The sequence below is a fragment of the Salmo trutta genome, chromosome 30 (genome assembly GCF_901001165.1).
Source record: "Salmo trutta chromosome 30, fSalTru1.1, whole genome shotgun sequence".
Lineage (NCBI taxonomy): Eukaryota > Metazoa > Chordata > Actinopteri > Salmoniformes > Salmonidae > Salmo > Salmo trutta.
Genome location: NC_042986.1, coordinates 42,899,474 through 42,922,345, shown reverse-complemented (window position 1 = coordinate 42,922,345; position 22,872 = coordinate 42,899,474). Strand labels below are relative to the sequence as shown.

The 22,872-nt window shown below is 44.4% G+C and overlaps 2 protein-coding genes across 2 annotated transcripts in view; both read left to right on the top strand.

Annotated features, from left to right (window-relative positions):
- Positions 1–17,773, top strand: part of LOC115168782 (FYVE, RhoGEF and PH domain-containing protein 1) — a 73,214-nt gene extending 55,441 nt beyond the window's left edge. Inside the window, exons 2-5 of the mRNA XM_029724338.1 lie at positions 13,090–13,371; positions 16,511–16,724; positions 17,093–17,712; positions 17,748–17,773. Coding sequence (XP_029580198.1) covers positions 13,090–13,371; positions 16,511–16,724; positions 17,093–17,712; positions 17,748–17,773 — 1,142 coding nt within the window. The remainder of the gene's footprint in view (positions 1–13,089; positions 13,372–16,510; positions 16,725–17,092; positions 17,713–17,747) is intronic.
- LOC115168730 (FYVE, RhoGEF and PH domain-containing protein 1) overlaps positions 17,755–22,872 on the top strand; it is a 44,268-nt gene continuing 39,150 nt past the window's right edge. The window contains exons 1-2 of the mRNA XM_029724255.1: positions 17,755–17,849; positions 20,385–20,623. Of these exons, the coding sequence (XP_029580115.1) occupies positions 17,787–17,849; positions 20,385–20,623 (302 nt within the window). The 5' untranslated portion in view covers positions 17,755–17,786. The remainder of the gene's footprint in view (positions 17,850–20,384; positions 20,624–22,872) is intronic.

Below are 22,872 nucleotides of genomic sequence, written 5' to 3'. Positions count from 1 at the left end.
ATCATGCTACAGTATATATGCAGTTGAAGTCGGAAGTTTACATACACTTAGGTTGGAGTCATTAAAACTTGTTTTTCAACCACTCCACACATTTCTTGTTAACAAACTATAGTTTTGGCAAGTCGGTTAGGACATCTACTTTGTGCATGACACAAGTAATTTTTCCAACAATTGTTTACAGACAGGTTATTTCACTGATTTGATTTAGCTACAGTAGCAACATGCTACAGTATGTCTGCCCTTTAGCCATGAATGTTTCTGCCATTGTAGTCCTTGGTCGGTCTGTAATTTACATCGCACTGAGCGGGCATTCTAAAATAACCAATAGCCTTATCGACAATACCCATGTAACGTTTTATTTAACTACGAGGTATCCTACTGTAAGTGATTAACCGTATCAAAGGCTTCTTAATTAAAGGCTTACAGCACTAAAGCCCTATGAAACAGCAATGACTGAAGTTCAAATTTAACGCTTCCTGACTGAGGTTCTGATTTAACAGATCCGACTGAGGTTCTGATTTAAACAGATCCCGACTGAGGTTCTGATTTAACAGATCCGACTGAGGTTCTGATTTAACAGATCCTGACTGAGGTTCTGATTTCAATGGATCCTGACTGAGGTTCTAATTTCAACAGATCCTGACTGAGGTTCTGATTTAACAGATCCCGATTGAGGTTCTGATTTCAACAGATCCCGACTGAGGTTCTGATTTAAACAGATCCCGACTGAGGTTCTGATTTAACAGATCCTGACTGAGGTTCTGATTTAACAGATCCTGACTGAGGTTCTGATTTAACAGATCCTGACTGAGGATCTGATTTAACAGATCCTGACTGAGGTTCTGATTTAACAGATCCTGACCTAGGTTCTGATTTCAACAGATCCTGACTGAGGTTCTGATTTAACAGATCCGACTGAGGTTCTGATTTAACAGATCCTGACTGAGGTTCTGATTTAAACAGATCCCGACTGAGGTTCTGATTTAACAGATCCTGACTGAGGTTCGGATTTCAATGGATCCTGACTGAGGTTCTAATTTCAACAGATCCTGACTGAGGTTCTGATTTAACAGATCCCGATTGAGGTTCTGATTTCAACAGATCCCGACTGAGGTTCTGATTTAAACAGATCCCGACTGAGGTTCTGATTTAACAGATCCTGACTGAGGTTCTGATTTAACAGATCCTGACTGAGGTTCTGATTTAACAGATCCTGACTGAGGATCTGATTTAACAGATCCTGACTGAGGTTCTGATTTAACAGATCCTGACCTAGGTTCTGATTTCAACAGATCCTGACTGAGGTTCTGATTTCAACAGATCCTGACTGAGGTTCTGATTTCAACAGATCCTGACCTAGGTTCTGATTTCACGGATCCTGACTGAGGTTCTGATTTAACAGATCCTGACTGAGGTTCTGATTTAACAGATCCTGACTGAGGTTCTGATTTAACAGATCCTGGCTGAGGTTCTGATTTTATCAGATCCTGACTGAGGTTCTGATTTTATCAGATCCTGACTGAGGTTCTGATTTAACAGATCCCGACTGAGGTTCTGATTTAACATATCTGGATCTATAGTGTTGAGGATTTCATCTTGATCTTTAGGGGTCTTGAGTATCAAAATATGTAACATTTTCATTGTGGAGGTATTTTGTGCAGCAGCAGTTGTAAGAATGCATCCATATGTTTTGATAAACAACAACAAGGAGAACACCATGAGACAGTTGATAAACAACAACAACAAGGAGAACACCATGAGACAGTTGATAAACAACAACAACAAGGAGAACACCATGAGACAGTTGATAAACAACAACAAGGAGAACACCATGAGACAGTTGATAAACAACAACAACAAGGAGAACACCATGAGACAGTTGATAAACAACAACAACAAGGAGAACACCATGAGACAGTTGATAAACAACAACAACAAGGAGAACACCATGAGACAGTTGATAAACAACAACAAGGAGAACACCATGAGACAGTTGATAAACAACAACAACAAGGAGAACACCATGAGACAGTTGATAAACAACAACAACAAGGAGAACACCATGAGACAGTTGATAAACAACAACAAGGAGAACACCATGAGACAGTTGATAAACAACAACAAGGAGAACACCATGAGACAGTTGATAAACAACAACAAGGAGAACACCATGAGACAGTTGATAAACAACAACAAGGAGAACACCATGAGACAGTTGATAAACAACAACAACAAGGAGAACACCATGAGACAGTTGATAAACAACAACAAGGAGAACACCATGAGACAGTTGATAAACAACAACAACAAGGAGAACACCATGAGACAGTTGATAAACAACAACAACAAGGAGAACACCATGAGACAGTTGATAAACAACAACAACAAGGAGAACACCATGAGACAGTTGATAAACAACAACAACAAGGAGAACACCATGAGACAGTTGATAAACAACAACAAAAGAGGACAAGATAGAGAAGAGGAGAGCTGTACTGTTTTTTTTTAAACTCTTTTTCTCTTCTGTTTCCTTCTCTCTTTCTCTCTCTGTCTCTCTCACGCTCTCTCTCTCTCCATCTCTGCCCCCCCTCTCCCTTCGCGTTCTCGGAAGTATATTTAGTAGAGCATGTGGAAGTCATTAGCCCCTAGCCAGCCTGCAGTAGGTAGGCTAGTCTACACAGGAGCCCCAGCATTATCATATGGAACCTATTAGCCCCAGTTAGAGGAGAGGACAGCAATATTGTTTTAACAGGGCAGCAACTTCACCCAAGAGCAAGAGGAGATGCTCCCCCCCCCCCCCCCCCCCCACAACCCCCCCTCTCTAGAAAGCCTCCTTGCTCTGTCTCGAGTTTGACAGTGGTCACATTTTCCCAGCCTCTTCCCAGCTTGCACATTTGGTTCTTTGGAAGTTCTGGGAATGAAGCCATACATTTCCTGACCTGTAAAACGTTCACTTTCGCTTGTAAATGTCTAAACTAATCAGAAAATGACATTCGGTAGCTCCTACCCAATATACAAATAACTTTTATGAGCTGGATTGGCTGTCTTTGCAATTGGTGTATTTTTGGTTTCCGCTCGTTAGCATATTTAGCTAGCAGCCTCTATGTAAATTTGATATGACTTGTGTTCATTTTGTTAGCATTCTGGTAAATGATGCCCAATGGTCTTTTTTTTTGCATTTTTAAAACCCCCTGGTATAGTGGTAAATCCTGATGTGAGAGAAGGCTGGTGTGATGACATGAAAATATAGATGCCACCCAAACCTAACATTCTTAGAACAGAGGTGAGCTGATTCTGGGAACTCTGGTTCCTTGAACATTTTCCTGGGAGGTTTTATTAACGCTCTGAGAATGGAAATTATATTTTATTTTAATTGTTTTATTTTTTATAACTTCTTTAAAACGTTCACTGAATGTTTCAATACTTTTAGCTTCTGCAAGCACAAATAGGACACATGTACATTCAGTTCTATACGCAACAATTACGCAAACACATTTGTTTTATTGTGACATGGCATTAGTGAGATTCGAACCTATAATCTTCTGTTGTTTATCCATGGAATTAGTTCACTACACCACCTGGATGGAGATAGCATGCCATGTTGTTTTTTTATGCATACAAATCTGTTCATTTTAGTCTATTCAAACAAACCTCATTTCAAAGGAAACAAGCACTCATTAAGATCAGGTGTGGCCAATCAGTGGGCGTGGCCAACACACCTGAACCCTCTTAAGAACACACAAGATCAAATCAAAGTTTATTTGTCACGTCGCCGAATACAACAGGTGTAGTAGACCTTACAGTGAAATGCTGAATACAACAGGTGTAGTAGACCTTACAGTGAAATGCTGAATACAACAGGTGTAGTAGACCTTACAGTGAAATGCTGAATACAACAGGTGTAGTAGACCTCACAGTGAAATGCTGAATACAACAGGTGTAGTAGACCTCACAGTGAAATGCTGAATACAACAGGTGTAGTAGACCTCACAGTGAAATGCTGAATACAACAGGTGTAGTAGACCTTACAGTGAAATGCTGAATACAACAGGTGTAGACCTTACAGTGAAATGCTGAATACAACAGGTGTAGTAGACCTCACAGTGACATGCTGAATACAACAGGTGTAGTAGACCTTACAGTGAAATGCTGAATACAACAGGTGTAGTAGACCTTACAGTGAAATGCTGAATACAACAGGTGTAGTAGACCTCACAGTGAAATGCTGAATACAACAGGTGTAGTAGACCTTACAGTGAAATGCTGAATACAACAGGTGTAGTAGACCTCACAGTGAAATGCTGAATACAACAGGTGTAGTAGACCTCACAGTGAAATGCTGAATACAACAGGTGTAGTAGACCTCACAGTGAAATGCTGAATACAACAGGTGTAGTAGACCTTACAGTGAAATGCTGAATACAACAGGTGTAGTAGACCTTACAGTGAAATGCTGAATACAACAGGTGTAGTAGACCTCACAGTGAAATGCTGAATACAACAGGTGTAGTAGACCTCACAGTGAAATGCTGAATACAACAGGTGTAGTAGACCTTACAGTGAAATGCTGAATACAACAGGTGTAGTAGACCTCACAGTGAAATGCTGAATACAACAGGTGTAGTAGACCTCACAGTGAAATGCTGAATACAACAGGTGTAGTAGACCTCACAGTGAAATGCTGAATACAACAGGTGTAGTAGACCTCACAGTGAAATGCTTACTTACAAGCCCTAACCAACAGTGCAATTTTTAAGTAAAAAGTAGGTAAACAATAGATAAGTAAAGAAATAAAAAAATGAAAGTAAAATGACAGTGAAAATAACAGTAGCGAGGCTCTATACAGGGTATTACGGTACAGAGTCAATGTGGAGGCTATATACAGGGTATTACGGTACTGAGTCAATGTGGAGGCTATATACAGGGTATTACGGTACAGAGTCAATGTGGAGGCTATATACAGGGGGTACCGGTACAGAGTCAATGTGGAGGCTATATACAGGGGGTACCGGTACAGAGTCAATGTGGAGGCTATATACAGGGTGTTACGGTACAGAGTCAATGTGGAGGCTATATACAGGGTGTTACGGTACAGAGTCAATGTGGAGGCTCTATACAGGGTGTTACGGTACAGAGTCAATGTGGAGGCTATATACAGGGTGTTACGGTACAGAGTCAATGTGGAGGCTCTATACAGGGTATTACGGTACTGAGTCAATGTGGAGGCTATATACAGGGTATTACGGTACTGAGTCAATGTGGAGGCTATATACAGGGTATTACGGTACAGAGTCAATGTGGAGGCTATATACAGGGGGTACCGGTACAGAGTCAATGTGGAGGCTATACAGGGTGTTACGGTACAGAGTCAATGTGGAGGCTATATACAGGGTGTTACGGTACAGAGTCAATGTGGAGGCTATATACAGGGTGTTACGGTACAGAGTCAATGTGGAGGCTATATACAGGGTGTTACGGTACAGAGTCAATGTGGAGGCTCTATACAGGGTATTACGGTACTGAGTCAATGTGGAGGCTATATACAGGGTATTACGGTACTGAGTCAATGTGGAGGCTATATACAGGGTATTACGGTACAGAGTCAATGTGGAGGCTATATACAGGGGGTACCGGTACAGAGTCAATGTGGAGGCTATATACAGGGTGTTACGGTACAGAGTCAATGTGGAGGCTATATACAGGGTATTACGGTACTGAGTCAATGTGGAGGCTATATACAGGGTATTACGGTACTGAGTCAATGTGGAGGCTATATACAGGGTATTACGGTACAGAGTCAATGTGGAGGCTATATACAGGGGGTACCGGTACAGAGTCAATGTGGAGGCTATATACAGGGTGTTACGGTACTGAGTCAATGTGGAGGCTATATACAGGGTATTACGGTACAGAGTCAATGTGGAGGCTATATACAGGGGGTACCGGTACAGAGTCAATGTGGAGGCTATATACAGGGGGTACCGGTACAGAGTCAATGTGGAGGCTATATACAGGGTGTTACGGTACAGAGTCAATGTGGAGGCTATATACAGGGTGTTACGGTACAGAGTCAATGTGGAGGCTATATACAGGGTGTTACGGTACAGAGTCAATGTGGAGGCTCTATACAGGGTATTACGGTACTGAGTCAATGTGGAGGCTATATACAGGGTATTACGGTACTGAGTCAATGTGGAGGCTATATACAGGGTATTACGGTACAGAGTCAATGTGGAGGCTATATACAGGGGGTACCGGTACAGAGTCAATGTGGAGGCTATATACAGGGTGTTACGGTACTGAGTCAATGTGGAGGCTATATACAGGGTATTACGGTACAGAGTCAATGTGGAGGCTATATACAGGGGGTACCGGTACAGAGTCAATGTGGAGGCTATATACAGGGGGTACCGGTACAGAGTCAATGTGGAGGCTATATACAGGGTGTTACGGTACAGAGTCAATGTGGAGGCTATATACAGGGTGTTACGGTACAGAGTCAATGTGGAGGCTCTATACAGGGTGTTACGGTACAGAGTCAATGTGGAGGCTATATACAGGGTGTTACGGTACAGAGTCAATGTGGAGGCTCTATACAGGGTATTACGGTACTGAGTCAATGTGGAGGCTATATACAGGGTATTACGGTACTGAGTCAATGTGGAGGCTATATACAGGGTATTACGGTACAGAGTCAATGTGGAGGCTATATACAGGGGGTACCGGTACAGAGTCAATGTGGAGGCTATATACAGGGTGTTACGGTACAGAGTCAATGTGGAGGCTATATACAGGGTATTACGGTACTGAGTCAATGTGGAGGCTATATACAGGGTATTACGGTACTGAGTCAATGTGGAGGCTATATACAGGGGGTACCGGTACAGAGTCAATGTGGAGGCTATATACAGGGTGTTACGGTACAGAGTCAATGTGGAGGCTATATACAGGGTATTACGGTACTGAGTCAATGTGGAGGCTATATACAGGGTATTACGGTACTGAGTCAATGTGGAGGCTATATACAGGGTATTACGGTACAGAGTCAATGTGGAGGCTATATACAGGGGGTACCGGTACAGAGTCAATGTGGAGGCTATATACAGGGTGTTACGGTACTGAGTCAATGTGGAGGCTATATACAGGGTATTACGGTACAGAGTCAATGTGGAGGCTATATACAGGGGGTACCGGTACAGAGTCAATGTGGAGGCTATATACAGGGGGTACCGGTACAGAGTCAATGTGGAGGCTATATACAGGGTGTTACGGTACTGAGTCAATGTGGAGGCTATATACAGGGTGTTACGGTACAGAGTCAATGTGGAGGCTCTATACAGGGTGTTACGGTACAGAGTCAATGTGGAGGCTATATACAGGGTGTTACGGTACAGAGTCAATGTGGAGGCTCTATACAGGGTATTACGGTACTGAGTCAATGTGGAGGCTATATACAGGGTATTACGGTACTGAGTCAATGTGGAGGCTATATACAGGGTATTACGGTACAGAGTCAATGTGGAGGCTATATACAGGGGGGTACCGGTACAGAGTCAATGTGGAGGCTATATACAGGGTGTTACGGTACTGAGTCAATGTGGAGGCTATATACAGGGTATTACGGTACAGAGTCAATGTGGAGGCTATATACAGGGGGTACCGGTACAGAGTCAATGTGGAGGCTATATACAGGGGGTACCGGTACAGAGTCAATGTGGAGGCTATATACAGGGTGTTACGGTACAGAGTCAATGTGGAGGCTATATACAGGGTGTTACGGTACAGAGTCAATGTGGAGGCTCTATACAGGGTGTTACGGTACAGAGTCAATGTGGAGGCTATATACAGGGTGTTACGGTACAGAGTCAATGTGGAGGCTCTATACAGGGTATTACGGTACTGAGTCAATGTGGAGGCTATATACAGGGTATTACGGTACTGAGTCAATGTGGAGGCTATATACAGGGTGTTACGGTACTGAGTCAATGTGGAGGCTATATACAGGGTATTACGGTACTGAGTCAATGTGGAGGCTATATACAGGGTATTACGGTACAGAGTCAATGTGGAGGCTATATACAGGGGGTACCGGTACAGAGTCAATGTGGAGGCTATATACAGGGTGTTACGGTACTGAGTCAATGTGGAGGCTATATACAGGGTATTACGGTACAGAGTCAATGTGGAGGCTATATACAGGGGGTACCGGTACAGAGTCAATGTGGAGGCTATATACAGGTGGTACCGGTACAGAGTCAATGTGGAGGCTATATACAGGGGGTACCGGTACAGAGTCAATGTGGAGGCTATATACAGGTGGTACCGGTACAGAGTCAATGTGGAGGCTATATACAGGGGGTACCGGTACAGAGTCAATGTGGAGGCTATATACAGGTGGTACCGGTACAGAGTCAATGTGGAGGCTATATACAGGTGGTACCGGTACAGAGTCAATGTGGAGGCTATATACAGGGGGTACCAGTACAGAGTCAATGTGGAGGCTATATACAGGTGGTACCGGTACAGAGTCAATGTGGAGGCTATATACAGGTGGTACCGGTACAGAGTCAATGTGGAGGCTATATACAGGGGGTACCAGTACAGAGTCAATGTGGAGGCTATATACAGGGGATACCAGTACAGAGTCAATGTGGAGGCTATATACAGGGGGTACCGGTACAGAGTCAATGTGGAGGCTATATACAGGGGGTACCGGTACAGAGTCAGTGTGGAGGCTATATACAGGGTATTACGGTACAGAGTCAATGTGGAGGCTATATACAGGGGGTACCGGTACAGAGTCAATGTGGAGGCTATATACAGGTGGTACCGGTACAGAGTCAATGTGGAGGCTATATACAGGTGGTACCGGTACAGAGTCAATGTGGAGGCTATATACAGGGGGTACCGGTACAGAGTCAATGTGGAGGCTATATACAGGGGGTACTGGTACAGAGTCAATGTGGAGGCTATATACAGGTGGTACCGGTACAGAGTCAATGTGGAGGCTATATACAGGTGGTACCGGTACAGAGTCAATTTTGGGGATAGAGTTCTGTTGATGCTGAGCACGGAATGTATATGTTTTCAAATAACATTATTAGAACGTTCTCTGAACATTACTGAAGTTTTCTTCACGTTCTCAGAACAATTTGAGAACATTACTTTAATTAGGAAAACAGGAAATGGAGGACCGAGCACTCCCCCGTTCTCATTGAAGGGTCTGTAGGTGGAGCAGGTTGAGAGCTTCAAGTTACTTGGTGTCCACATCACCAACAAACTAACATGGTCCACACACAGTAAGACAGTCATAAAGAAGGCAGGACAAAGCCTATACACCATCAGGAGACGGAAAACGTTCGGCATGGGTCCTCAGATCCTAAATAACATTTGTCACGTGATGAAACCTGTAGGAAACGCTACGCTGAAGTACTAAAATCCCCCCCCCCCAGAAGAACTTTGTTTGTTAACGTTCTCTGAACTATTTCGAGAACATTCCCAACGTCAAACCAGTTTCAAGAATGTTCCTACAACATTACCAAAATAGAAATGAAATGTAACCATGTTCTAACTTTTAGGAAACGTTCTGTTAACGTAATGAAATACCAAGAAAATTACTTTTTTGTTGTTGTTGTTTTTTGTTGTTTGTTTTTGTCAAGTGCTGAGAATGTTCCAAAGCCAAGCAACTATCCTGCACCATTCCCAGAAAATTGTTGGATGGTTGTACGCAAAATAAACATAGGACAACCATGCTTTCACCAAAACATATGGTTCTCAGAACGTTATGTGCAAGCTGGGATCCCTTACATTGTCATTTAGGTGGTAATGTTAGGCTGTTGAAGTGACAGTTTGAGCCAATAACACATTCATTCTTTCAGTCGTTCCCCCCCCTCTCACACTATCTTTATGTCCTCTTCAGTAAACATACTGAATGTGTCTCATGTGTCTGTCAAAGTTAAAGCATTTTTTTTCTCTCTCTCTCCATAAAATCATTTGTTATCCTCTTACTGCTCTATTCCCCAGGGGCGTAGAAAACCATCGCAATGTCTCGTCAGCAGTCTGTCTGCGAACGGCTTGCATTTTGCATGGCAGGTCACTCAAGCGCACACACACACACACACACACAATCAGGCACACACACACACACACACACACACAATCAGACACACACACACACACACACACACAATCAGACACACACACACACACACACACACACACACACACACACACACACACACACACACACACACACACACACACACACACACACACACACACACACACACTGAAGGACTGAGGGTTTGACGCTCTGCAGCTCTACTCTGTCTATAATAACACTAGTAAACACAGAGACAGAGACTGAGTGCATCTGGAATGGAACCACATTCCCTATGTAGTGCACTGCTTATGTAGTCCCCCATAGGACTCTGGTCAAAACTAGTGCACTATATAGGGAATAGGGTGCCATAGGACTCTGGTCTAAAGTAGTGCACTACGTAGGGAATAGGGTTCTATAGGGCTCTGGTCTAAAGTAGTGCTCTATATAGGGAATAGGGTGCCATTTTAGACGCAGATAGAGTCATACCCAAACACACCCACTAACTAACTAACTAACTAACTAACTAACTAACTAACTAACTAACTAACTAACTAACTAACTAACTAACTCACTCACTCACTCACTCACTCACTCACTCACTCACTCACTCACTCACTCACTCACTCACACACACACACACACACACACACACACACACACACACACACACACACACACACACACACACACACACAATGAGACAGGCTTTTAAAGGCACAGTCAGGAATATGACGTCATCGTACAAAGCGGGGAGTCTTCCTGTTTTTCAGACATCAACAACAACAAGAGATTTCCAATCTGCCCAGACTATTTGTCCTGTACGTATGTCACGTCCTGACCAGTATAAGGGGTTATTGGTTATCGTAGTTTGGTCAGGACGTGGCAGGGGGTATTTGTTTTATGTGGTTCGGGGTTTAATGGGATATGTATTTATGTAAGAGGGGTGTTTGATTTATGTGTTCTGGGGTTTTTGAGTAATGTTCTTGTTTTGAATTTCTATGGTTTTCTATGTTGTGTATTTCTTTGTGTTGGTCTGGTATGGCTCTCAATCAGGAACAGCTGTACATCGTTGTTGCTGATTGAGAGTCATACTTAGGTAGCCCTGTTTTCACCTGTCCCTTTGTGGGAAGTTGTTGTTTGCATAGCTGTGTGTAGCCTGCAATCCTGTTCGTGCGATCGTTTTCTTGTTTTGTTTAATTTTGTGTTCTATAAAAGTCACTATGAGCACTCGACCCGCTGCGCCTTACAACATACTGTACAGGACGTGTTCCATTCGCTTCATACTGCTGTTATACTGTCCTGCATCTCACAAGACCGTATTAGCATGCTGAGCTAAAGCCCGTATATTAGCTTTAAGAAGCTAACACACGTCTGCAGGTTTCAGGCAAGGTTTCTCATCAACACAAGTGTGGTTTACTTAACGCTGTTATCTCCATTAATATACACTCCCTGGCAGACACTGTTATCTCCATTAATATACACCATCTGGTAGACACTGTTATCTCCATTAATTTACGCCCCCTGGCAGACACTGTTATCTCCGTTAATATACACCCCCTGGTAGACACTGTTATCTCCATTAATATACACCCCCTGGCAGACACTGTTATCTCCATTAATATACACCACCTGGCAGACACTGTTATCTCCATTAATATACACCACCTGGCAGACGCTGTTATCTCCATTAATTTACGCCCCCTGGCAGACACTGTTATCTCCATTAATTTACGCCCCCTGGCAGACACTGTTATCTCCATTAATATACACCACCTGGCAGACACTGTTATCTCCATTAATATACACCCCCTGGCAGACACTGTTATCTCCATTAATATACACCACCTGGCAGACACTGTTATCTCCGTTAATATACACCACCTGGCAGACACTGTTATCTCCATTAATATACAGCACCTGGCAGACACTGTTATCTCCATTAATATACACCCCCTGGCAGACACTTATCTCCATTAATATACACCACCTGGCAGACACTGTTATCTCCATTAATATACACCCCCTGGCAGACACTGTTATCCATTAATTTAAGCCCCCTGGCAGACACTGTTATCCATTAATTTACGCCCCCTGGCAGACACTGTTATCCATTAATTTACGCCCCCTGGCAGACACTGTTATCCATTAATTTACGCCCCCTGGCAGACACTGTTATCCATTAATTTACGCCCCCTGGCAGACACTGTTATCCATTAATTTACGCCCCCTGGCAGACACTGTTATCCATTAATTTACGCCCCCTGGCAGACACTGTTATCCATTAATTTACGCCCCCTGGCAGACACTGTTATCCATTAATATACGCCCCCTGGCAGACACTGTTATCCATTAATTTACGCCCCCTGGCAGACACTGTTATCCATTAATATACGCCCCCTGGCAGACACTGTTATCCAAACAGACTTACAGTTCAGTGAGTGGATACATTCTTATACAGAAATAGAACTGGTGACCTTGGTGGTGTTACATAAGCATTAACACCGCAGCACATTGACCAATTAAAGATTAGTGTCCAGCGGACCGAAACAGATTGAATCTATCTGCCTGTGGAATCGTCGTTTTCTCATTAGCCCGAGACAGTCTATTCTATTGTCTCTGACCTCTGGACACTGTGGGCATTGAACATTGACTGTGGAATGAAAAAATAAATAAATAAATAAATATATATATATATAAGAAAAGTAGTAATTAATCGCAGTGATAAAACACACACCTTTCCCTCTACCGCTGTTCGTTACACTTCCCATGTTTAATTCTTACCGAATGCTACTTCAAAATCAAAACATAGGAGGTTTGACACAGACAACCAGTTAGATCTGAAGTGTTGTAAAACTATGGTAGGAGGAAAGCCTTGACTGACATATCTGTCTGTCCCTCCCCCAGGCCACTCCACCTCCAATCCCAGGTATAATCTATAATGTATATTTATGTATAATTAATGTCCAACCTTTTTGTTTCTTCCCCAGGGCCGTCCTCTTCCAGTCCTCGGCTGATGACTAAGAGCTTGTCTCTGGATCCTGGTGCTCACGGTGCCTGCCTCGGGGCCAACGCCGATGACTCAGACACACGGACCCCTCGTCTAAGCTCAGACCCCGGATCCCTGACCTCCGGGTCCCTTGGTCTGCACCCATCCATGCCTCTGCTGCACCCCGCTGGACACGGCTGTAACGGAGGAGACAATGAGAGTGGGACTCCTCCCTCCACCGCCCTGAAGAGACGTCCTCCCTTACCTGGGCCAAAACCACAAGGTAACATTTCTGTCTTACCATATCAACTATGAAAATCTTCGACTTCACAATGAGTAACCAAAGTAGGACAATAAAAAGACCGGTACATTTCTTCGTACGTGTGCAGTAACACTGTCATTACAATCTTTTATGAAGATAACCAGCACCTTGAATGTTCTGTTATTTCTCCTCAGTAACATGTTGTATGTTCTGTTATTTCTCCTCAGTAACATGTTGTATGTTGTTATTTCTCCTCAGTAACATGTTGTATGTTGTGTTATTTCTCCTCAGTAACATGTTGTATGTTCTGTTATTTCTCCTCAGTCAGTAACATGTTGTATGTTGTGTTATTTCTCCTCAGTAACATGTTGTATGTTCTGTTATTTCTCCTCAGTAACATGTTGTATGTTCTGTTATTTCTCCTCAGTCAGTAACATGTTGAATGTTGTGTTATTTCTCCTCAGTCAGTAACATGTTGTATGTTGTGTTATTTCTCCTCAGTAACATGTTGTATGTTCTGTTATTTCTCCTCAGCCTGTAACATGTTGTATGTTGTGTTATTTCTCCTCAGTAACATGTTGTATGTTCTGTTATTTCTCCTCAGTAACATGTTGTATGTTGTGTTATTTCTCCTCAGTAACATGTTGTATGTTCTGTTATTTCTCCTCAGTCAGTAACATGTTGTATGTTGTGTTATTTCTCCTCAGTAACATGTTGTATGTTCTGTTATTTCTCCTCAGTCAGTAACATGTTGTATGTTCTGTTATTTCTCCTCAGTAACATGTTGTATGTTGTGTTATTTCTCCTCAGTAACATGTTGTATGTTGTGTTATTTCTCCTCAGTCAGTAACATGTTGTATGTTGTGTTATTTCTCCTCAGTTAGTAACATGTTGTATGTTGTGTTATTTCTCCTCAGCCTGTAACATGTTGTATGTTCTGTTATTTCTCCTCAGTAACATGTTGTATGTTGTGTTATTTCTCCTCAGTAACATGTTGTATGTTCTGTTATTTCTCCTCAGTAACATGTTGTATGTTCTGTTATTTCTCCTCAGTCAGTAACATGTTGTATGTTGTGTTATTTCTCCTCAGTAACATGTTGTATGTTCTGTTATTTCTCCTCAGTCAGTAACATGTTGTATGTTCTGTTATTTCTCCTCAGTAACATGTTGTATGTTGTGTTATTTCTCCTCAGTAACATGTTGTATGTTGTGTTATTTCTCCTCAGTCAGTAACATGTTGTATGTTGTGTTATTTCTCCTCAGTTAGTAACATGTTGTATGTTGTGTTATTTCTCCTCAGTAACATGTTGTATGTTCTGTTATTTCTCCTCAGCCTGTAACATGTTGTATGTTCTGTTATTTCTCCTCAGTAACATGTTGTATGTTGTGTTATTTCTCCTCAGTAACATGTTGTATGTTCTGTTATTTCTCCTCAGTAACATGTTGTATGTTCTGTTATTTCTCCTCAGTCAGTAACATGTTGTATGTTCTGTTATTTCTCTTCAGTAACATGTTGTATGTTGTGTTATTTCTCCTCAGTCAGTAACATGTTGTATGTTGTTATTTCTCCTCAGTAACATGTTGTATTTCTGTTATTTCTCCTCAGTCAGTAACATGTTGTATGTTCTGTTATTTCTCCTCAGTCTGTAACATGTTGTATGTTCTGTTATTTCTCCTCAGTCAGTAACATGTTGTATGTTGTGTTATTTCTCCTCAGTAACATGTTGTATGTTCTGTTATTTCTCCTCAGCCTGTAACATGTTGTATGTTCTGTTATTTCTCCTCAGTCAGTAACATGTTGTATGTTGTGTTATTTCTCCTCAGTAACATGTTGTATGTTCTGTTATTTCTCCTCAGCCTGTAACATGTTGTATGTTCTGTTATTTCTCCTCAGTCAGTAACATGTTGTATGTTGTGTTATTTCTCCTCAGTCAGTAACATGTTGTATGTTCTGTTATTTCTCCTCAGTAACATGTTGTATGTTCTGTTATTTCTCCTCAGTCAGTAACATGTTGTATGTTCTGTTATTTCTCCTCAGTAACATGTTGTATGTTCTGTTATTTCTCCTCAGTCAGTAACATGTTGTATGTTCTGTTATTTCTCCTCAGTCAGTAACATGTTGTATGTTGTGTTATTTCTCCTCAGTCAGTAACATGTTGTATGTTCTGTTATTTCTCCTCAGTAACATGTTGTATGTTCTGTTATTTCTCCTCAGTCAGTAACATGTTGTATGTTCTGTTATTTCTCCTCAGTAACATGTTGTATGTTGTGTTATTTCTCCTCAGTCAGTAACATGTTGTATGTTGTTATTTCTCCTCAGTAACATGTTGTATGTTGTTATTTCTCCTCAGTAACATGTTGTATGTTCTGTTATTTCTCCTCAGTCAGTAACATGTTGTATGTTGTGTTATTTCTCCTCAGTAACATGTTGTATGTTGTTATTTCTCCTCAGTAACATGTTGTATGTTGTTATTTCCCCTCAGTAACATGTTGTATGTTGTGTTATTTCTCCTCAGTAACATGTTGTATGTTGTGTTATTTCTCCTCAGCCAGTAACATGTTGTATGTTGTGTTATTTCTCCTCAGCCAGTAACATGTTGTATGTTCTGTTATTTCACCTCAGTAACATGTTGTATGTTGTGTTATTTCTCCTCAGCCAGTAACATGTTGTATGTTGTGTTATTTCTCCTCAGCCAGTAACATGTTGTATGTTCTGTTATTTCTCCTCAGTAACATGTTGTATGTTCTGTTATTTCTCCTCAGTAACATGTTGTATGTTGTGTTATTTCTCCTCAGTCAGTAACATGTTGTATGTTGTTATTTCTCCTCAGTAACATGTTGTATGTTGTTATTTCTCCTCAGTAACATGTTGTATGTTCTGTTATTTCTCCTCAGTCAGTAACATGTTGTATGTTGTGTTATTTCTCCTCAGTAACATGTTGTATGTTGTTATTTCTCCTCAGTAACATGTTGTATGTTGTTATTTCTCCTCAGTAACATGTTGTATGTTGTGTTATTTCTCCTCAGTAACATGTTGTATGTTGTGTTATTTCTCCTCAGCCAGTAACATGTTGTATGTTGTGTTATTTCTCCTCAGCCAGTAACATGTTGTATGTTCTGTTATTTCACCTCAGTAACATGTTGTGTTATTTCTCCTCAGTGCCCCCAAAGCCTCCTCACCTGCAGCAGAGTGCTGGTGCTCCTAGGCCCTGCCCCCGCGCCCCGGACAAGCCCCTCCCACCTCCTCCACCCTGCAGACCTCTTCCTGCAGACCCCAGAGGGGGAGGACCCTGCCGACCGCCGACACTCCCCCGTGCCGAGGGAAGCTCCTCCCCCACCGCCTGTGTGCTCTCCCTCATTGAGAAGTTTGAGAGGTAAGATAGATCGATAGCATGATCGATAGACAGAAAGATAGATAGACATACTGTAAAGACACAGACAGACAGACAGACAGACAGACAGACAGACAGACAGACAGACAGACAGACAGACAGACAGACAGACAGACAGACAGACAGACAGACAGACAGACTGTAAAGACAGACTGTAAAGACAGACTGTAAAGACAGACTGTAAAGACAGACTGTAAAGACAGACTGTAAAGACAGACAGACATATGATAGAGAGACATATGATAGAGAGACATATGATAGAGAGATATATGATAGAGAGATATATGATAGATAGATAGATAGATAGATAGATGTAACATTCTACTGTCTTATCTGTGTTCACTCTACAGGGAGCAGATCATTGTGGTGCCTGATATCATGGGAGGTGGTCTCTGCACCCCCAGGGTCCCGGAGACAGGACCAGGTGGTGTCCCTTTCTCTCCCCCAGTCTCAGAGCTCACTCTGGGCTGTCTCCACGTGGCCTGCCCCCCTGGTCCCTCTCAAGAGCTGGATGACCTACCTCAGGGGCTGGCTGTGTTGGCTGGCGTGGTGCCGGGAGAGAAAGCAATGGAGACAGACAACATGGAGGAGGATAATGATAAAGAACCAGAACTAGGAGCGTTGTGCTCTGCCTCTGACAAGCGCCTGTCCATGGAGTCCGGTTATAGCGCCTCGGAGAAACTCGCAGACGCCGTGGAGATAAGGGGTCAGGCGGAGTCAGAAAGCCAATCAGGGATCCCCTCAGACAACTTGTCCCTCCTCCAGCCGCAAGCGGACGGCAAACTGGCCAATCGAGACTCTGGCATCGACAGCATCAGCTCTCCGTCCCACAGTGAGGAGTTGTGTTTCGCCGGCGACGAGGACCGGGTCATCTACCCGTGTAGTCCCGCCCTCACGCTGCCACGCCTCTCTAGCTCCTCCTCCTGCAGCTATGCGGAGGGCCCGGGGGGAGAGGGGGCGTCGGCTGAGGGTGGGGGGGATTCGGAGGGGGACAGTGACCTGGAGGAGGGGAGCGGGGACGAGACCATTGAACTCATCAACCCCATGATGGATCTGCAGCCTCTGGCCCTGGCCCTGCCTAAACCAGACAGACAGGACTCTACAGAGGTAGGCCCTGCCTAAACCAGACAGACAGGACTCTACAGAGGTAGGCCTGTTATCTAAACCAGACAGACAGGACTCTACAGAGGTAGGCCCTGCCTAAACCAGACAGACAGGACTCTACAGAGGTAGGCCTGTTATCTATAACAGACAGACAGGACTCTACAGAGGTAGGCCTGTTATCTAAAACAGACAGACAGGTCTCTACAGAGGTAGGCCTAACTGTTATTTATAAACAGACAGACAGGACTCTACAGAGGTAGGCCTAACTGTTATCTAAAACAGACAGACAGGACTCTACAGAGGTAGGCCTGTTATCTAAACCAGACAGACAGGACTCTACAGAGGTAGGCCTGTTATCTAAAACAGACAGACAGGACTCTACAGAGGTAGGCCTGTTATCTAAAACAGACAGACAGGTCTCTACAGAGGTAGGCCTAACTGTTATTTATAAACAGACAGACAGGATTCTACAGAGGTAGGCCCTGCCTAAACCAGACAGACAGGACTCTACCGAGGTAGGCCCTGCCTAAACCAGACAGACAGGACTCTACAGAGGTAGGCCCTGCCTAAACCAGACAGACAGGACTCTACAGAGGTAGGCCTAACTGTTATCTAAAACAGACAGACACAAAACAACATAAAACCCCCAAAAACTATTTGAATTGAACAGTAAATGTCACACTCAGAAAGGTTCACAAAAAGATAAAGATATTTCAAGTGTTATATAATCAGGGTTCTACCAATGTGCAAATAGTAGTAGAACGACTATTAGGGGAAGATAAAATAAACATATAAATACTGTTGGTATTGTTCTTCACTGGTTGCCCTGTTCTCATGGCAACGGGTCACACATTTTTCTGATGTGACTGTACACAGCAGTATTTCACCTAACAGGGAGTTTATCAATGTTTGATTTGTTTTCTAATTCTTTTGTGTATCTGTGTAATCTGAGGGAAATATGTGTCTCTAATATGGTCATACATTGGGCAGGAGGTTAGGAAGTGCAGCTCAGTTTCCACCTCATTTTGTGGGCAGTGTTGCACGTAGCCTGTCTTCTCTTGAGAGACAGGTCTGCTTACGGTGGCCTTTCTCAATAGCAAGGCTATGCACACTGAGTCTGTACATAGTCAAAGCTTTCCTTATGTTTGGGTCAGTCACAGTGGTCAGGTATTCTGCCACTGTGTACTCTCTGTTTAGGGCCAAATAGCATTCTAGTTTGCTCTGTTTTTTTTTGTTGTAAATTCTTTCCAATGTGTCAAGTAATTATCTAATTGGTTTCTAATAATTTGGTTGGGTTTAAATGTTTTTCTGTCCTGGGGCTCTGTGGGGTCTGTTTGTGTTTGTGAACAGAGCTCCAAAACCAGCTGGTTGAGAGGACTCTTCTGTAGGTTCATCTCTCTGTAGGTTAATCTCTCTGTAGGTTAATCTCTCTGTAGGTTCATCTCTCTGTAGGTTCATCTCTCTGTAGGTTCATCTCTCTGTAGGTTCATCTCTCTGTAGGTTCATCTCTCTGTAGGTTCATCTCTCTGTAGGTTCATCTCTCTGTAGGTTCATCTCTCTGTAGGTTCATCTCACTGTAGGTTCATCTCTCTGTAGGTTCATCTCTCTGTAGGTTCATCTCTCTGTAGGTTCATCTCTCTGTAGGTTCATCTCTCTGTAGGTTCATCTCTCTGTAGGTTCATCTCTCTGTAGGTTCATCTCTCTGTAGGTTCATCTTTCTGTAGGTTCATCTCTCTGTAGGTTCATCTCTCTGTAGGTTCATCTCTCTGTAGGTTCATCTCTCTGTAGGTTCATCTCTCTGTAGGTGAGGGCTCTGTGGTGGAATGTGTGGGCATCACTTCATTTTAGGTGGTTGTAGAATTGAACAGCTCTTGTCTGGATTTGGATAATTAATAAATAAATCGTACTAATTGCATTATTTGGGGTTTTGCGTTGTGACGCTATGTATATTTTAGCAGAATCTTTCATGCAGAGTCCCAATTGGGTGTTTGTCCCCAATTTTGTGAATTTTTGATTGGTGAACGGACCCCAGACCTCACAACCTTAGAGAACAATGGGGTCTATAACTGAAGTATTTTTAGCCAGATCCTGATTGGGATGTCGAGTTTTATGTTCCTTTTAAAGCATAGAAGTTCCTTCTTGCCTTGTCTCTCAGATCGTTCACAGCATTGTGGAAGTTACCTGTGGTGTTTTATGTTTAGGCCCGATTGTAGGTGTAATTCTTTGTGTGCTCTAGGATAACGGTGTCTAGATGGAATTTCTATTTGTTGTCTTGGCTACTGGACCTTTTTTTGGAACACCATTATTTTTGTCTTACTGAGACTTACTGTCAGGGCCCAGGTCTGTCAAGGCCCAGGTCTGTCAGGGCCCAGGTCTGTCAGGGCCCAGGTTGTCAGGGCCCAGGTCTGTCAGGGCCCAGGTCTGACAGAATCTGTGTAGAAGATCTAGGTGCTGCTGCAGAAGCACAAGATCATCAACAGTAGACATTTGACTTAAGATTCTCTCTCTCTCTCTCTCTCTCTCTCTGACCAATCCCAGCTGTCGGTGCAGCAGCGTGTGTTCAACATAGCCAATGAGCTCCTCCACACAGAGAAGGCCTACGTGTCTCGGCTGTACCTCCTGGACCAGGTGTTCTGCTCCTCCCTCCTGGAGGAGGCGCGCTCCCGCTCCTCCTTCCCTCTAGACGTGGTGATGGGTATCTTCTCCAACATCTGCTCTATATACTGTTTCCACCAGCAGTTCCTGCTCCCCGCCCTGGAGAAACGCATGGCGGAGTGGTGAGTTAATATCCTGACCCAGGGCCTTCCTCTAACCTTAGACTAGTCCCTAACCCTAACCCAGGGCCTTCCTCTAACCCTAGACTAGTCCCTAACCCTGACCCAGGGCCTTCCTCTAACCCTAGACTAACCCTAACCCTGACCCAGGGCCTACCTCTAACCCTAGACTAGTCCCTAACCCTGACCCAGGGCCTACCTCTAACCCTAGACTAACCCTAACCCTGACCCAGGGCCTTCCTCTAACCCTAGACTAGTCCCTAACCCAGGGCCTTCCTCTAACCCTAGACTAACCCTAACCCTGACCCAGGGCCTTCCTCTAACCCTAGACTAACCCTAACCCTGACCCAGGGCCTTCCTCTAACCCTAGACTAGTCCCTAACCCTGACCCAGGGCCTTCCTCTAACCCTAGACTAGTCCCTGACCCAGGGCCTTCCTCTAACCCTAGACTAGTCCCTAACCCTGACCCAGGGCCTTCCTCTAACCCTAGACTAACCCTGACCCAGGGCCTTCCTCTAACCCTAGACTAACCCTAACCCTGACCCAGGGCCTTCCTCTAACCCTAGACTAGTCCCTAACCCTGACCCAGGGCCTTCCTCTAACCCTAGACTAGTCCCTGACCCTGACCCAGGGCCTACCTCTAACCCTAGACTAACCCTAACCCTGACCCAGGGCCTTCCTCTAACCCTAGACTAACCCTAACCCTGACCCAGGGCCTTCCTCTAACCCTAGACTAGTCCCTAACCCAGGGCCTTCCTCTAACCCTAGACTAACCCTAACCCTGACCCAGAGCCTACCTCTAACCCTAGACTAACCCTAACCCTGACCCAGGGCCTTCCTCTAACCCTAGACTAGTCCCTGACCCTGACCCAGGGCCTACCTCTAACCCTAGACTAACCCTAACCCTGACCCAGGGCCTTCCTCTAACCCTAGACTAACCCTAACCCTGACCCAGGGCCTTCCTCTAACCCTAGACTAACCCTAACCCTGACCCAGGGCCTTCCTCTAACCCTAGACTAGTCCCTGACCCAGGGCCTTCCTCTAACCCTAGACTAACCCTAACCCAGGGCCTTCCTCTAACCCTAGACTAGTCCCTAACCCTGACCCAGGGCCTTCCTCTAACCCTAGACTAACCCTAACCCTGACCCAGGACCTACCTCTAACCCTAGACTAGTCCCTAACCCTGACCCAGGGCCTTCCTCTAACCCTAGACTAGTCCCTAACCCTAACCCAGGGCCTACCTCTAACCCTAGACTAGTCCCTAACCCTGACCCAGGGCCTTCCTCTAACCCTAGACTAGTCCCTAACCCTGACCCAGGGTCTACCTCTAACCCTAGACTAACCCTAACCCTGACCCAGGGCCTTCCTCTAACCCTAGACTAGTCCCTAACCCTGACCCAGGGCCTTCCTCTAACCCTAGACTAGTCCCTAACCCAGGGCCTTCCTCTAACCCTAGACTAGTCCCTAACCCTGACCCAGGGCCTTCCTCTAACCCTAGACTAACCCTAACCCTGACCCAGGGCCTTCCTCTAACCCTAGACTAGTCCCTGACCCAGGGCCTTCCTCTAACCCTAGACTAGTCCCTAACCCTGACCCAGGGCCTTCCTCTAACCCTAGACTAGTCCCTAACCCTAACCCAGGGCCTTCCTCTAACCCTAGACTAACCCTAACCCTGACCCAGGGCCTTCCTCTAACCCTAGACTAACCCTAACCCTGACCCAGGGCCTTCCTCTAACCCTAGACTAGTCCCTAACCCTGACCCAGGGCCTTCCTCTAACTCTAGACTAGTCCCTGACCCAGGGCCTTCCTCTAACCCTAGACTAACCCTAACCCTGACCCAGGGCCTTCCTCTAACCCTAGACTAGTCCCTGACCCAGGGCCTACCTCTAACCCTAGACTAACCCTAACCCAGGGCCTTCCTCTAACCCTAGACTAGTCCCTAACCCTGACCCAGGGCCTTCCTCTAACCCTAGACTAACCCTAACCCTGACCCAGGGCCTTCCTCTAACCCTAGACTAGTCCCTGACCCTGACCCAGGGCCTTCCTCTAACCCTAGACTAGTCCCTAACCCTAACCCAGGGCCTTCCTCTAACCCTAGACTAACCCTAACCCTGACCCAGGGCCTTCCTCTAACCCTAGACTAACCCTAACCCTGACCCAGGGCCTTCCTCTAACCCTAGACTAACCCTAACCCTGACCCAGGGCCTTCCTCTAACCCTAGACTAGTCCCTAACCCTGACCCAGGGCCTACC